The 17,416-nt window shown below is 39.0% G+C and overlaps 1 protein-coding gene and 2 long non-coding RNA genes across 3 annotated transcripts in view; 2 read left to right on the top strand and 1 right to left on the bottom strand.

The window, feature by feature from the left end:
• LOC306827839 overlaps positions 1-17,416 on the top strand; it is a 160,178-nt gene that overhangs the window by 129,537 nt on the left and 13,225 nt on the right. The window lies entirely within an intron of this gene.
• On the bottom strand, positions 164-7,737 carry LOC306827838. The gene is made up of 3 exons (XR_013779675.1): positions 7,437-7,737; positions 694-761; positions 164-581 (listed from the first exon to the last, which is right to left on the bottom strand). It is a non-coding gene; the product is annotated as an uncharacterized lncRNA (long non-coding RNA).
• On the top strand, positions 9,379-11,632 carry sox14 (SRY-box transcription factor 14). Its single transcript, XM_079351517.1, has one exon. The coding sequence runs from the start codon at positions 9,920-9,922 to the stop codon at positions 10,634-10,636; it is 717 nt and encodes a 238-aa protein (XP_079207643.1). The 5' UTR covers positions 9,379-9,919; the 3' UTR covers positions 10,637-11,632.

Below are 17,416 nucleotides of genomic sequence, written 5' to 3'. Positions count from 1 at the left end.
CTTAAATCGATGGTGCTAACGTGATTAACAAGTCTACATTTTATTCATTTATATTTTTCACTGACAATCAGTTTTTTTGTGCCAAGTATCTCAGATGTAATGTGAAGCCATGAAGAAAAAGCACTAACAATTGAAAAATTAACAGAATTTATTTTCCCCATCTCCAAACAGTGAGATTATGACAGTTTAAACACATCAAAGCCAGACATAAGGAAAAGACTTTCTAAAACCATTTCCCATCGGAACTCTAAATTGAACCGTCTTTTTGAACTGGCAGTCTCTTGAGATCTTCCATAAAAGTGCAAAAGAAATGGAAACTGATATCTCACAAGGCTGGAGCAGATCATTCAACAAAATTAATTAATCAACGACTGATACAGATTTTTAGAATTGTATTTTTTTCCTCCTTTCCATCAGCCTGTCGGGCTTCAAACGCTTTTTCCATTCTTTCACTGTCTCCTTTTTTCATTATTTCACATTCTTTATTTTTGATTTTACAATACCTACAGTCCAGCTCAGATTTCACAAGCAGTATTTTGTCCAATAAAGGGTTTCCTTCTTCATAACTCAAGAGCCAAATTCTGTAAACAAAACAGGAAGAAAATGTACAAGAGGGGGTTGATTGATACATGCAATTGTGAGATATACAGGAGAGGCACTGTGGAATATTGATGTTCAGTTTCAATTAATCACCTGATTGGCAGAGCTTTGTAGTGCGTCTTAGTGTTCAGGTCTCCGACTCGATGGGGGAACCGGTAACCCTGTGGTAAAAAAGAAAGAAAAGCATGGTGTTCAAGAAAAGTTCAAAATGATGCTTTTTGATAAGAGTAAATGACGTTTTTTTGTTTGTATGTTGGGGTTATTTACCATCTTGATCTCTTGACCATCAGTTGGTGTTTTCCAAGTAAAGGCCCCATTTGTTCTATCTTTTGGTGTCTGCACTCTATTAGAAAACTAAAATAAGTTAACCCAAATGTCGTGTTTCATAATGTTTTATTTTATTATGAAAGGGACTGATTGAACCTGATCATCAATGCAGCACACGCACTCCAACATGCAAATTATATCCATTTATGACATGTGGTTTTGGGCTTTAATGAGAGGTAATGATTGAGTGTAAATGTGTCACTACAGGTGTTATTATGGATAGTTAACTTCAAAAGAACAGGTGTTATTTAATTTGAGAATGTCCCCACAGACATAAATAATGTAGTGAAATAATGAATTTGCTGTTTTTGTATTGGTCCATAATCATTTGGTTGGCTGATAATTTACCTCAAGCTCTGCCATTAAGAAAATTGAACTTTTTGAAAATATAACTTAACCATTGGCTAATTACAGAAGATTGATGTATAAATTAAATAATTAAATAATAATTTTTAGATGAAATAAAATGATGTGATCACAAAAAGCTGCACTTATTTATTTGTAAAGAATTTGAGACTTGGCTAACTAATGACATCAAGAAATACATCTTGTCATCAATGTAAAATCTAATGTCTACTGAAGAATGCAAATTTGGTTCAATGCTGCCGCCATCTTGGACAGGGGTAGCTCTGACTCCTTATGAATGCTCATTATAAACCATTAAAATATTCATAATTCTCAATAACTACATTTTGTCTTAAGCAGCAGGCATTCTCTAAACATAGACCGGTAGTTTTATCTTGCTTTGCAATCTTTGTTAGCTTTTTTTGCCTGCCACTTGGGATGGGAAAGAACAGCTACAGTAATTTCGAAACTTATAATTTATTTTAACCAAAGTCTCCACCTTTTTTGGCGTTACACTGCAATGATGCCAAGCTTGTGTGTCGATTTTGCTATACCATTTGCATGGAATATGTCATGGGGGACAAAAAGAAGAAATGGTCAAATGTGTGGCTCCATTTCAGAAGTTGCAAACATAATAAAAGCTTAAGGTAGTTCTGTCAGATCATTGCTGAAAGATGCGTCACACTGGTTTCCTCCAGTGCCACAGAAGGCAGTTTGATGTCCAAAGGTTGTTTGAAATACCCCAGTGAAAGCTTAGGACCAAAGAAGTGGTTACTGAAAATCCCAGTCACAAATCTTCATCCACAATCGACAGCGTAGTCGATCTAATAATGAATATGCCATGGTAGCAGAGTTGTCTGGAATATTTTGGTCAAACCACTTGGGGTTCTCCCAAGTGGCAACTTTCAGTCTTGAAAATGAAGCCAATGGGAAAGTGCAAAATTCTACAGTTTGCCGAGTGTTCACTTGAGGCTGGCAGAAACACAGGAAGTCTCATACCCTCAACAGGCAGTTTTTACAGCATATATAAACTTGTTTACAGCCTGGTATAAAAAAATGTTTGTCAAGAGGCATAAAAGCCTCCTTAGCTCCAGCTCTCAAACTGTCGTTAGCTTGACTGAAAGTTAGGCTGGGACAGGATTTCCAGCTTGGTGGCATCTGCCGTTGAGCCTCTGGAAGCCCCTGCCATTACAGATGGTTGACGTCACTCAGACTTTGTCTTTTAATATTTACAGTCTGTGTTCTATACATTGGATTACAATGGAATTGGAGTTGTTCTCCTGTTGCAAGGACCAAAAACCTTTTTCCTTCTTTGACACACATAAACACTTGTTTCCCCTGTACTGAGAAGAGAGGTGATTGGTAACCAAATAACACAGAGACATTCCCCCTTTAGTAACTTGAGAAGGAAGACGTAATAGTTATCATGTCCTCCAGATGACCGCTTCATGTGGTACATTTCTAGACATCTAAAAGGGGAAGTACTTAAGGGTGAGAAATATCCCATCCTAGGGGGGGAAGTGACCAGCAGGGGAAAGAAGTTGAAGGTAAGATTGATGCAAGAACTTAACAGAAAACTTTCAATACCAAAGTCATGATTTGATGCCTTTTTTTGCATATGTCCCAGAAATGAGCAACAGCTAAAAGTTGTGATTAGCCATGGTTTGGTGTTGTATTATCAGGATTAAGTGTCGGTTGACCGAATTTCGTAGACTTCGAAGAGATGATGATGGCATTGCTTTCTAAATGGCAGAAACCAGTGAGCATACCAGTCGAGCAGTGGGATGATTAGGGCAGAAGATGTTTGGTCAGATGCCTTCAGGACACCATCATTGTTACTACCATAGGATGGCAGGGTGGCCTTTTATAGACTCCTGCTGTAATCTCTGTACTATGACTTTATTATGACTTCACTATGATCAGTGCGGATAGACATGACTATGTATCCACTTTCACTTTAGAATCAAGTTTACTGACAGGTTATTTGTCTGAACTACATTGAGTCAGGTGCTCTAATCATTCAGGTTTACCGTTTCATTATTTTATTTATCAGCTCTATTTGTGAAAGTTGGAAGGACAAAACAGGTAAGGAAGTAAATCCCTTTTAATACCAACAGGCCATATGTGGAGAAATTAGACATCTTGAGTCTGACTAGGGTGCTCAGTACAGACAACTTGGTGAGAAAGGTACAGCAGAGACTGTGTCATCTCAGTAGATTGAGAAGATTCAGGGATCTTTTCCATTACTGTAGAATATCTACTCCCAGTCCTTTGGAAACATCATTAATGCCCAAGATAGAAAACATACTGAACTCTAATTCCATCATTCTCCTGCATAGTTGAGATATAAACGAAGAAATAAACGAACAATTGATCAGAAATAGAAGCAACTTGTGGTCCCTGCTACCTTTTTGTGTTGGGTGGTTTATTTGCAGAGATCCAGGTCGCTGCTGTAGCTGGGCTATGTTTGCAACCTGACAGCTCCCTCATACAGCATGTGCTTCTTTCTACTGACTTTTGTCATAAGGTCACAATGTTTGTATCTCCAACCATCACATTTATTAGTTATTTTGGACACAATGTCACGGAAGTTGATGTGTACAAAGTGCCTTTCCCCTACCGGAGTCTCCTGCATTTAAATGGGTTTGTGCTGGAAAGTGCACCTATTGGTAGCTGACAATGTTTACATCATTACGTCATTAAACTAAGAATTTGACTCAGCAAAGGTTACACATTTCCAGTAATATTATAATTTGTAAACATAGGACAAAAAATAGACTGACTAGACTGTTCAGAAAGTCAGCCACTTACAACACATTACACACACAAACACACACACACACAGAGTATAATACAAGTGAACCAGAAATACTAGCCGATTAAACATTAATAAAAAAATGTATATGTTGGCCCTCAATGACTGTCATATATTGTGTTGAAGCTGTTATGCCACCATCTGGCCCCCAGCTCACGCTGTAGCCACGGACTGGCTGTAGACCAGGCTTATGGGCCTTCTTATCTGGCTCTACTGCCCGGATGTAAACAAGCACAATGAACAGATAGCATTTCTTTATAGCAGCTCGTCTGGCAGTAATTTGATCGAGAAATTGGAGATAAAAACTATCTAGTCTGTGAGAGGTTAATCTAGCATATCATTCAGAGCAATGCGTAACCGCATTTAGCGCAGAAAAGTGAAATTGTACTTGCAATACAATGAGAATCAAAGGCTGATGGTGCTAGCGCTGCATGCTAACTTTAGCCACACTGCAAACAATTATTTACCTGCTGACAATTTAAATAAATCAAGCTCAGTTTTTTTTTTTTTTACCTTTAGACTACTCTGTTCAACTGAATTTGCGATTGATCGACCTTGAAAATAGTTGCCTAGTAATATACCACAATGTCAAATTTTATGCCAAAACAATCATCACTCAGTATCAGAAATAAACCTGTGCACTTCATTGCATTAAAGAATGTGTATATGTGAGGCTGTTTCACTTTTTATGCTGTTATATTAAATAGATAATTTTATGTTTTTGTTTAGTGTAGTTCAGAGCGTCATTCAGACTCTGTAAATCTTATCTGGTGAGTCACAGTCTCATGTGAAAGGCTCAAATCCCCCTGCAAGGAAGGGAAGCTCTAAATGAGGTTTTTTTTCCTCTTAATGAAGGTCAGGAGAGAGTCACATCTTTCCTTTTGTGATAATTTATCCCTATCTCCTGTTATCTCTTTTGCCCCTTTAATCCTAATTGTACTGTATAATTGTGTAACGTGGCCTTGTGGTCTTTGAAGTATTGCCCCTATCCTTTCATTATTACCTGATGCCTTGAACCTTTGTTAATTTTTCTGCTGTGCTGCTCTGTGCTCCTTAGTGTTGCACAATAAACGCGAGAACAGCTTAAGTTTGGTCTTTTTGAAAGATTTTATTCAAGTCTGATATTATATTACTGAGAAATAATCATCATAGAGATATGATATATACATGTATAATTGTTGTCACATATGACCTGTGTCTGCAATGAATCCCACATACAGCTCATTGCTGTTTTGATTGCTTCTCAGTGTCAAAGAATGAAAATAGTGAGTGGATAACATAAAAGATCTGCAGCATAATGTGCTGAATTATAGCTCAGAATTAGTTACACAGTGTTGAAAGACAGCCTTTTTGTGAGCAACATGGCAATTATAATTAACAGTTCAAATGAAGGTATGCATTTTTAACCGTTTCCATGGGCAGCCATGACACTGTCAATATAAACTGGGGACCTTGACCTTATAAACACTCAGCATTAATACTTTAAAACATAAATGGGTAAGAGGGCTTTGTGTAAAGACAGGAACCATATTGGATTCTTTAATTATTTTTCCACAGGATGCTGTAGAGTATCACATAAGGCCTGTGTATCCTCCTTGCACCTTTCTGCACGATGAGCCAGTGACCTTTATGTCGCTCTTCGAACAGTTTGCGTATAGGTATAGAAATACAAATCAATGATTACTGCAAGTGAACACTATCTGTGGACGTATGTGTACACATTGTGGCGTCAAGTATATCCATAGTATGTGAAAAGTGAAGGAGGTGCACGGTAAATTGAAAATACAGGGAAATCAGTCAAAGTCAAATAGACCTGGCTAATTGCTGGTAAAAGTTGAGCTCAGACCATTTTGGTACATCATTTTGTTTGATTTGGAATTAATATGTCGTGACTTATCTCAAATATTGACCACAGTTATCTAAATTGAAGGTCATTCTTTTATCAACTGTGAATCAATATCTCACACAGAGTTTTTTTTAACAACAATTAGTAATGTAATGATGATGTACTTAAGTAGCTAAAATATGTTTTTAAAAATGTTCTGGTAATTTAAACTGAATCCCATCTTTATCTGGAAATAAGGGTCATACTGGCATATTTTTACAACATTAAAAAATATGTTCATGATCACTTATTTTGAAGAGAAAAAAAAAATAAAGTTATGAAAGTTGTTGCCCACGTGAGTTGTCTCAGTTTCTAATATTTTATTTTTCACAGAGAACCATCACTAAATAGGATGGAAATACAATAAAAGGCATTGAAATGTCAACCCTAGCTTTTAAGAGTTTTTGAGGGAGGACGCAATGAGCAGTATAGAAAACCTCTTACCGCTTCAGCACCATGGACAGTTCCGGTGGGGGAGCTTACCTCGGTGCTCTCCACGGGAGCCCAAGTTGGCTAATAGGCTCTCTGTGTGTCGGGCCGCTCCCCATTCACTTTTTAAGGCGAGATGGATGGACATGTGTCCTTAGATAATCCTATTTTTGTGTGTTCCTATGTATGTGTGTGTCTCTGTGTGGCGCACATACACACATATACAGTGTGTGTGTGTGTGTGTGTGTGTGTGTGTGTGTGTGTGTGTATGCGCGCGCACGCGCTTCTGAAGGGGATGGGGTCATCTTTGTTTGTGACTTTGATTTGTTGTTTAATGAGCTATCTTTTTTTTATATGAACTGTTCATCTTAAAGCCACACCAATGAGTGTGATTTAATTTTAATGTAACAGTCTATTCCAATTAAATACGATCAAAACAAGACAATATATTTGTATGTATTTACGTATTTCATAGAACAAATGCTTTCCCTTTCTCTACAATCAAATATTTTTCTGTGTTAAACATGTCATAAGTTTGGAGACAAAATTACGTTTTTAGAAAGTGATGACGCGCACCTAAGTGTAAAAGTATTTTATTTCTAAACTATATTTCTCGTATTTATCTAAACAGCAGAAGAGTATAGGCTGTTAAAAGCACCGACTAAAAAAACAACTAAAGATAAACTGCCGATGGAAAAAAATAATCATCTCCATCCTTGACAATTTAAAACCTATTGCATTTCTCATTATCCCTTTAAATTGTCGAGGGAACTTTCAGGCGTGCATTTAAGACAACCCGTTTTTTCTAATAAGAAACAGTAAGAGTCCTCCCTCGTGAGTATGGGAGGCTCAGCCCCTAAAATAATTTCCTCTTATCTGATTCATTGATCTCAAAATGAAGCCTATAAGCTGCTGTAGGTATAGAGCAGCCTACATGTCAAATTGCATACACGCTGCTCAGTGACAGATAGCATAACACAATTTAAACTTCAAAATGCGCTGAAATAAACAGTCCAAGCATGCAGTATATACTACCTCATGGTCATGGATGCTGATGAACATCACAGTCTGCCGATTGGAAGGATTTGAGGATCTTTTTCTCTTTGCAGGCTTCCGCTCGGCGCTTACAAAAAAAAAAAAAAAAAAGTCGGGGGCGTCCTCGGCTGTGGGCTACATTGTTCTATGAGGTCGGGGTGAGAGGGATTTTTCTCCCAAAACAGGCATTTTTTAACGATAATTTCAGGGTTGGTAAAGATGGACATGATGGAAATCTTCTTGTTACAAGCTATACCGCTCGACGCATGCGTGTGTGGGTAGACAGGGAACGGAGAGAGAGCGTGAGAAACTGACAGATGGTGTGGAAATATGGGAATAACAGGGGCAGAAATAAACTCAATGTAGTCATTTTAAGAGAAGGAAAAAATACGTCAGTTTTACTGCAAAACTTTTTGTTTTGATTGGATATTTTATTTTACGTTACTGACAATAAAGTTCAGCTTTTCCTACATCAATTATTAATTTATGTGTCCTTTTAACACACATTAGCATGCCAGTATGTTGTGACGTTTAATAAACTGCACTCATCATCAAAGTACCGCATGCTGCTTGTGACGCACGCGCGCGCGCGCACACACACACACACACACACATACACACACACAGGGCCAGGAAGGTGAGAGGATAATTGCAATAGGATGTAGCCCAGAACATCCGCGTGTGGGTACGCGCGTGCATGCCTACACGAACTATGTAGGCCGGAGACAACCTTAAATAAATGTACTTAGCGGTGTAACTAACAAGAGAAGACTCTCAGGATTGTATCTCCAATCACAGCATTTCGACGGTGTGAAAAAAAATCATCTGTCTGCTGCTCGTTTAATAATCACAGCTGAAGGAATCATATATCACGCACATTAGCCCGAGGGCTATTAGGCAATGGTCCTCGTTTAAATTTGCATTTTAAAAACCATCACTCTGTGCCTCCTTATAACCACACGGCAGAATCGATGTGGGCTAATGCAACAATTATAGACACACAATGACGCTTTTCTAAACGTTTACAGTTGATGTAATATTTTCTTCGTGTTTGTAATTCTGTCTTCAAACACTTGAGCTTTACATAGGTTCAGTAACGATGGCACGCGGGGGCTTAAGCCGTGCGCGCGTGCGCTTACGTGCATGTGCCCGCGCGTTTATTTATTGGGCCTTTGTGCTGAAACGGAAATACTTTTTTGCTAGTAATTGGTGGAAACTTGAGTATAATGAAAAAGCTCTAACATATATAAGCTTAGTTTCCCTTTATTTTACATCTGTCTTTAAATTATTGTGACACTCACGAGGGCAGGGGGTTAATTACCTGCTGCTGAAGTGTCCTTGGGCAAGATACGGAGGCGCCAGCAGTTGCACAGGGACTGTTTTTATTTTGTTATATCATTAAAGGGAAAATAGGAGATATTATTTTAATATGTGCCTAAATGTGGTGATCATAGAGGGTAAACATTATTTCGGTTATTGTTATTACTATTATCATTATCAACCTATTATCATAACAATGCATTCACCGTCTTCAAAGGTAAAAAAAAAAAAAAAAACATAGCCTCGAGCTAAATAAGATCTCTATTAAGGCCTTACCTGTATGTATTTGGGTGAGAGACTTTAAAAAGTGCTCCCCTGTATTTCAGTGTAAAGCTGTGCAGTAAATTGGCTGCACGGTAAAGTCACCTCCCTGGATTGAAGTCAGGTTTTAACTGAAAAAGAGGTTGAAGGTCCATGTTTGTTGCGATTCATTACATTAAATGGAATCAGGGAGGGATCCTGAGTATTACCCCCCACCCCTCCTCACACACACACGCGCGCATACAAACACGCATCCTTCTTTCCTTTTTTTTTCTTCCACTACCACCCGGTCTTTGTTTATGTTGTAATGTACATATATTTTTGGTGAAGGTATTATAATAGGCGCTCTTCGTGCTGATTGGGCGCTCAGGTTGGTGAGTGAACGCCCTGCAGATTATGTCAGATTGCGTGCAGAAACCAAACCAGCCCAGCCTTTGAACTTCACCGCTTTTGGCTCGTATTCACGCTCTTCCGCTCATTTCCAAGCCAGGTGCTTGACGACAAACCTCAGACAGAGACAGGAAGAGTGTGTCGCAGAAAAAAATCACACTTTTACGACTCCTGCAAACTGACTGCGGAACATTGCTTTCACCTTTGAGGATTTTTTTTACGTGTGTGCATCTTGCATGTGTTTTCTTTCTATATTGCTCGCCTCAGGTCTGAAAGAGAGTTGTTACTGGACTTGAGCGAACGCGCATCAGTGTTTTAACTCGGGAGAAAGCAAATCACCGGCTGGATTTTTATTTTATTCTATTTGATTTTCGCTCTTTTCCCGACTCAGAACATCCCAGACGTGGCATGACTGGTATCTGGCATCTGGACAGGTGAATAGTTTCCCTTTCTTCCGACAAGAACTTTTCCTCGTCATTAACATTGGGGATAAAAGCGCACTTTCTTAAAAGATGTCAAAGCCTGCTGATCATATCAAGAGACCCATGAACGCGTTCATGGTCTGGTCCAGGGGTCAGAGGAGGAAAATGGCTCAGGAGAATCCCAAAATGCACAACTCTGAGATCAGCAAAAGACTGGGCGCCGAATGGAAACTGCTCTCCGAGTCCGAGAAGAGACCTTACATCGACGAGGCCAAGAGGCTGCGTGCACAGCACATGAAGGAGCACCCCGACTACAAGTACAGACCCCGGCGTAAACCCAAGAACCTGCTCAAGAAGGACAGGTATGTTTTTCCTCTGCCTTACCTCGGGGACACCGACCACCTGAAGGGACTCCCTATGTCGGCCGCGGACTCTCTTTTGAGCCACTCGGAGAAAGCGCGAGCGTTTCTGCCGCCGACGTCCACCCCGTACTCCTTCCTCGACCCGAGCCAGTTCAGCTCCAGCGCCATCCAGAAGATGACAGAGATGCCCCACACGTTGAGCACCAGCACTTTGCCGTACGCGTCCTCCTTGGGATACCAGAACGGCGCGTTCGGCACCCTTGGGTGTCCCAGTCAGCACACCCACACCCACCCGTCGCCCACAAACCCGGGCTATGTGGTCCCGTGTAACTGCTCAGCCTGGTCAACGTCCAGTTTACAGCCCCCGGTGGCCTACATACTTTTTCCAGGTATGACCAAGACTGGGATAGACCCATACTCATCCGCACACGCCACTGCCATGTAACCCTCAAGACTCTTTCTGTTTTCTAATTCACTTGAATACTGAAATGCATGTAAATATAACACGGACAGCGCGCCCGTTTTAAAAGGCATGAACAGTGTTAACTGCCTTGGACTTGTTATGGAAAAAAGAGAGGGAGAAAAAAACTAACTTTTGCAGAAATCCAACAAGTTCCAGAGCTGAGCAGAAGGAGCTGGATTTGGTGTAAAGGACGGTGCCCTGAACTGTAAGAAATGTATATGTTATAATGTTTATGGCAGCCAGAAAAGGAGGCCTTTAACTTTATTTATTGTGTACATTTCAATGCTTATATTCTGATTTGTGTTGATTATTGATAGGGTACTTTTTAATTTCAAAATTTGGCTTGCACAATTACCATTCTTACTCCTGTATAGGCCTATAGTCTACATTTTGGCATTCGTAATTTTATTCTGATGTCCTGGAACAGGGTCAAAATCAGAAACTTTAGGCTGGATTATATACGGGTCATATTGTTAATATCTTTAAAAAAAAGTGGCACATTAAACAAGACGGTCTATTTAAGAAGACGAAAAGAAAAAAAAGATCTTTTACATCCAAATGTTTAATTTTGCATTTTTCCTGTGGTTCAGTGCTAATATAGTCCCACGCGTCTTTTTATTTTGTTTTCTGTTTTTTAAGGATAACTTCTATTTGAATTCCAGGAGTTAATATGTGTGTTATCATCCAAGATGGTAATTTTAAAAACCTGTCATGTTATGGAAAGGATTATGTATTTAGAAGGTTGATACCTCCTGCTCTTTGTTCAATTGCTGAACAAAGGCATTTCGAATAAAGACAATCTGTCTTCAACGCTATCAATGTCCCTGTATTTGTAGGTTATTGGTGCTTCAGATGACGTCGATAGTGGAGTAGAGTGCACGTGCAGCGGGGAAGTTATACCTGGCAGAATAACATTTCAAACTTAATCGTTTTTTTAAAAAAAAGCTACAACAAATTCAATATTTAAAATGATACAATTTAAATTGCGCTTAAATTGTTCGTTTTTTATTTCTCATTTAGAAAATACATTTGTATTTTTAAATTAAAATGTACGTCCACTACTGATCCCAGCCTCATCAATACAGATGATGGTCTAAAGACTGATCATTAACTAACTCGTCTCACAATAGAACAATAATCCTCTTCCTCCTGATCAATCCCTTTCTCTCGCATGTGGCTTTTCAGGCTGTCAAGCTCCTTCACTCCGATCATTTCTTCAATGCTTAATTACCTCCGCATTTGGCTGCTGTTTTCTCTCTGTAATAGTTCGAAACAGGTTTGAGACATGTTCAGCGGTGCAGTGCAGCACGGTGAAGGTGTTTTTTGTGACTGTGGGATGAACCGGTTGTGATCTTTTGATGTTTGACAGTTCAGGAGAGGAGAGGCCTCCCTGGAGGGATTCCGCCCGTCCGACTTGTCTGACTGCTTAATCACTTCAAGGAGGGAGCCTTCCTCTTAATTATAGGTTTAACTAATGGAACAACTTGAATGCGAACTGATTTTTTTTTCTCTCCTTCTCTCTCTCTCTCTCTTAACTCACTGGCTCGTTGAAAAGCAGCGCACCACAGTGCGGTTTTAAATGTCTCTGCGTTTACTTTATGAAAAAAAGGAGCTGCAGCCAAAACTCCGCTGAAAGCCTTTTATCACCAAGTCATTCACACGTGTTTAAACGTGTGTAAACTTGAGAATGGTAGGCCTGACTGTCGTTAAGATAATACTAAATGAAAATAACACTCAACGCCATTTATTAAACAAACATTTACAGATTTCAGTGTGAATTCTGCGCAGTTTTCGTCCTCTGTTAATAGAGATCAGGATTTACGCACCGCGGTGCAGCCTACATATACCCTCATCTGCACGACTGTACTATTAATTAAAAATTTCATTCCACATCCAAATTGTTTACTTATCTGCCAGGAACATATGCTGAGAGAAGTTAAGATTCACGATTCTGCACTATTGCCCAAGGTGCAATTTCAATCCTGGGGAGGAAAGATGGGAAGGAGGGGAGGGAAGGAGGGGAGGAGGACGAGGCTGATTTTTATGACAGACTTAGTCCTTATCTGGAGCTGTAAATTAGGGTGATACTTCATTGAACCGAATGTGAAGTTTTACATCAAACCCCTAAAGCGTCCTAATTCAACTTTGAAATGAGACAATTATAATTACTTTCAGGAGGAACAGCAGACCAGGACTTTATTTTTTATTTATTTTATATTTTTTTGCACTATGAGAATGAAGCGAACCTCCTTTTAAATACAAACCCGTTGTTTCAATCACAGTTTTCTTTAATATATTTTATTTAAGATGTTTTAAGTGTTTTGCGGATTCACTCACTACCTGTAATTATCCATCTTAGTCACGGAAATTGACTGTTGTTACACCGCCCTGAAATAAATAACCCCAACGATAAACGGCATGTGAAAGGTATAATGGGAGGGAAATTATGATTTGAAATTATAGCAGGGGGGTGTGGGTTTAAATCTCTCTTTAACTCTTCCCCCCTTGACGTTTTTACTGGAGCACAACAGAGAGAATTCAATCTGCCTTATCTCTCCAGGACTCCTTTTACGCGGCAGATCAGAGAAAAAGGAGAGGATAATTGTTCTTTATTTTATTTAATTTAACGCGACAGCCTGCGCTTTCAGGTCATTTATATGCTTCATTTGCTGATAAAAGTCAACGAGGAGGGAGACACCGAATAAAAGAGCCGCCTTCACTTTTTTTCCCCTGCACAACACTTAAAGTCCAAAAAAATGTAAAACAGATGAAACAAAAAAGCGGAAGGAGGAGGGGATGGGGGACAAGACCGTTTTAATTAAAAAGCCATGGGTCATTTACATTATTGTCTTTTAATGTTACCCTGAAATCATCTGCAGTAAATGGAGTTTGATAAGTGGCTGTTGAGAATGTGGTTTTGTATAAGACGTGCTAATTTCCTAAATCAAAAGGAAAAAGTCCCCTCGAGGAGAAGAGGAAGAACAAAATACCAGTGATGATGAAGACTGTCATTGTTGCTTCTCTTTATGATTTTATAAAGACAGAAAAAAAGAACAATTATATGCTAAATACAAGCTCGCTTGTCAAAGATGCTTCCATTTTATGCCTGTGTCAACGCGAGAATTTACTCATATATTCAGAAATATTTTTAGGGGGATAAAAACTGATCTCATTCCAGCATATTAAATATTGTCTCCGAAAGACCAAAAAAAAATCATCACTGGCTAAATCCTGGTCTATCTAAAATTGAATCAGGGATAGGATTCTGACGGGAGGAAAAGTAAAACCGTACAGTTGTGTTGTTTGAAGATGCGGGGGCTTGAATTTTGGGGGTCCCTGAATTCTCATTTGAAAGAAATGAAATGGTGAACGAGCTGATAAAGAAGAAAGGGAACGGATGAGCTGAGAGAAAAGGAATCACGCCACGGTTGTTTAATGTGCTGCGCCAGACGGAAAAGTGATTTACACCCAGACTTTCTTCTCCTCAGACACACCGTGTGTGTTTATTTTATTTATTCATCGCGCGCTCACACACTCACGCATGCACGTGGACCTATATGTTCAATTCTCTGGACTTCATCTGACATAGACAAGCATCACTATAGGATAATATTACAGGCTTCACTTCAGAAGCGCACGTGCTCTCATGTTCATTTTCCACACCTGAGAGAGCGCGTGGAAAGTTTACTTGTATAATGACTTTAAAATGTTCTCAGACTTCAGACTACAATCATTAATATCGCTCGTGGTAACTTCCCTTCCTTAAGGCCTTGAACCTTGAAAATCACGGGCTCACACTGATGCACCGAGCCACCACACACATTGTGTTCATCATATGATGCTAGTTATTTTAGATTTTCACCAAAGTAGCATCGATTTTTATTTAAAATTCGAAATACTAAAATGATTGAAAATTATTGCATTAAAATAAAAATAATTCCATTTTTTAAATCATGTATTTATTTTAGCAGATAGACCTTAACTTTATGACAGAAATTAAGCATAATAAGAATTTATCTTTCCTTGGTTGTCTTCAAGCTCACCTATCTTTCCTGTCATTATTGAAAAATATCATCCTTCTTCTTATTCATTTTTTATTTTTATTTTTTATTACCTTTGATATTGGAAATATTGCATTGATGTCAGTAGTGCCAGTTAAAGGTCCCTCGCTCTGAAGTTTTGGGTTAAATTAGGAGAGAAATGGGACAGCAAGCAATATTAAGCAGAAATTTCCTGTCTAAGCTACTGGTTCCAATGGTCTTATCTCATGATCCCCACAATTAAGCAATGTCTACAAGTGTCCCCCATTTGAAAGTCTTTGCAAACTCCACTGAGTCACGATCAGAGCCATCGGAAGCTGTTTCATCTCCCATTCTTAAACAACATATTCATAAAGCTTGAAAACTGCAAGGTGTCAACTTTTTCCAGTGAGGTTCAATACATATTGTGATTTGTATAATAGTCTGCAGGGTTCAGGGTTTTCTTTCTATATTCTGTGACCCCTCTGATTTTTCTTGTGTCCCTTGCAGGGGACCTGGCCCCCATGGTTGGGAACCACTCTAAGCACAGACCAAACAAGTCTTGTGCATTCAGCTTAACATTATTTCAAAGCTGCCTCATTGCTCAGCCCTGCTTTCCCCTTTTTTCTTTTTATTGTATTTACAGACAATATTTGAGTATCAGAAGCTGCAGATTCAGAGCTGCTTATGCTGTGATCAAACTCCGAACAGGCAAAAACACAAGGGCACACACTCAGCCACACACACATGCACACTCATAGACTCACAGCAACTATCAGTCTGTTTGATTCCCTCATGCATATTTACTGTCTGTCCCCGTCTCGCTCAGACACCTTCCGTACATTAAAATGTGCGTCATAATTTACAGTAGGCCCTGGTGTGTTTGTGTGACTGTATTTGTGTGTGTGTGTGTGTGTTCTCAGTTTAACACAGATGAAATGTTTGAGTTATTGTGCTGTCTTTGTTGATCATAAACTCTCTGAATGTTCTTCCCTTGTAAACTTTCCATACATCAAATCACACAGAAGAAGGAGGATTTTTTTTGCTCATTAATTCTACAGAAGTTCCTTGGGTCATCAAGTTCGTTTTTTCATACATCAGCCTTCTGCATTTCCTTGTGAAGTCTTCTAAAGCAATGAATGAATTGCCAAATGCTAAGCATACATTTTCTTCATGATTAAAAGGTGTTTTGACTAATAGATAAAAAAACAAATAATGAAAGGTTCACATAGAAGATACACAGTGTGCATCCAAGGACATTCAGAATACTCTTTAGGTGTTGCTGAAAGTGACTTCAAGTGAAGTTTAAAGCTGAACATATGTTGCAAAGTGTGAGAAAACTTTAGCCGTTCATCCATTTACTGCTTTGACCAATAAAGTTGTTGTCTTTTTTCTCAGAAAAACCACAGCATTGTTTTTTTAATTTTCTTTTTAACATGTAGGACATTTTTCACAATTGTTCTCGGGAGTTTGAACTCACCAAGGCGGCGTTGTGATGCATTTATTCATAGAACATGAAGAGTTCCTCCAACATTATGTTATCCATACTGAGACTCTGTATGAGACTCTCTCATTCACTCAAAACTCTTTAATCACAGGTTACTTCTTCAATAATCTCTCCTACAGATCTTTTCCAAACAACTCGTGGAGAGACAAAGATAAGTGATGCATCATTGTGTAGTCATAAACTAGATCATTGTGCGTGGAGGCTGAATAAAAAGACGACACAATCACGCCTGCCCGATGTGTTGCTGATGGTGACCACAGTCCAAAACCAGTGGTTCTCAACTGGTCTAGCCTCCGGACCCACCACCAACTCCATCTAAATTACTGACATTTTAAAACCAATCAGCTTTGTTTAACAAAACACTTTGGAACTCAGATGGTAGAAAACATTACAGAGGAAAGAGAACAAAACATACACGTTGATGAAAAAAGAGCTTCAAAGATTTACTTTTTTTTTTCAGGCACAAATTTGCGTCCAACTAAAAATGCCTTTACAATCCATTTTTGGAACCCGACCCACAAATTGAGACCTGCTGGTCTAAATGGTAAACACTAATATTTCAGACTTTGACTGTTGCGCAAGACACAGCTCTGTAATCAAGCTGCAACGATAAGTTAAATTGTTGATAAGTGAGCTGAAAGAAAGTCATTCCCAAATTATTGAAACAGTTGATCTGTGTTTTCAGACAGATTTTCAAACGGAAGAGTTGAATATTAGACGGGTGTATCCTCTGAAGTTGGAGGATTTGCTGGGTTTTATTGTCATCGATGACAGTAGTATAGAGTCTCTGCCTTTCAGACTTTTTCCTGGACAAAAGAAGCCTTTCGATCAACTTACTTAAAGAAAGTGTGAAAATTATTTTTGCAAAAATGGAAAACATTTTTTTTTTTTATTTATCATTTAAATATAGTTGGCACATAAAAGCTGAGGTGATATGTTAGTGCATCCTGGGGTTCAGTGACATAAAGAGGACTAACCATTGCATGATTGCACACAAATTACTGTTGGAGTCTTTTGAAGCTCACTTGTATTTTTTTAATGAAACTGAAATTTGACAGGGCGCCGAATGGCCTTGCAGCTATGTCGCACGCACCATGTTGGCAGTCCTCATGGCAGCATTTTCGGGTTTGGATCCGACCTCACCAATTTGCTACATGCCTTCTTCTGCTCTCGCCTCCCAACGTTTCCTGTCTGTCTCCAGCTGTCCTATCTGATAAAGCCCAAAAAAAATTTACT

Source organism: Symphodus melops (assembly GCF_947650265.1).
Source record: "Symphodus melops genome assembly, chromosome: 8".
Classification (NCBI taxonomy): Eukaryota; Metazoa; Chordata; class Actinopteri; order Labriformes; family Labridae; genus Symphodus; species Symphodus melops.
Note: the sequence above shows the minus strand (reverse complement) of the source record. Positions and strands in the feature narration are given on the sequence as shown.

What these genes read in the sequence shown, in the direction of transcription:
- sox14 (XM_079351517.1), top strand. Translation starts at nt 9,920, where the DNA reads ATGTCAAAGCCTGCTGATCATATCAAGAGACCCATGAACGCGTTCATG.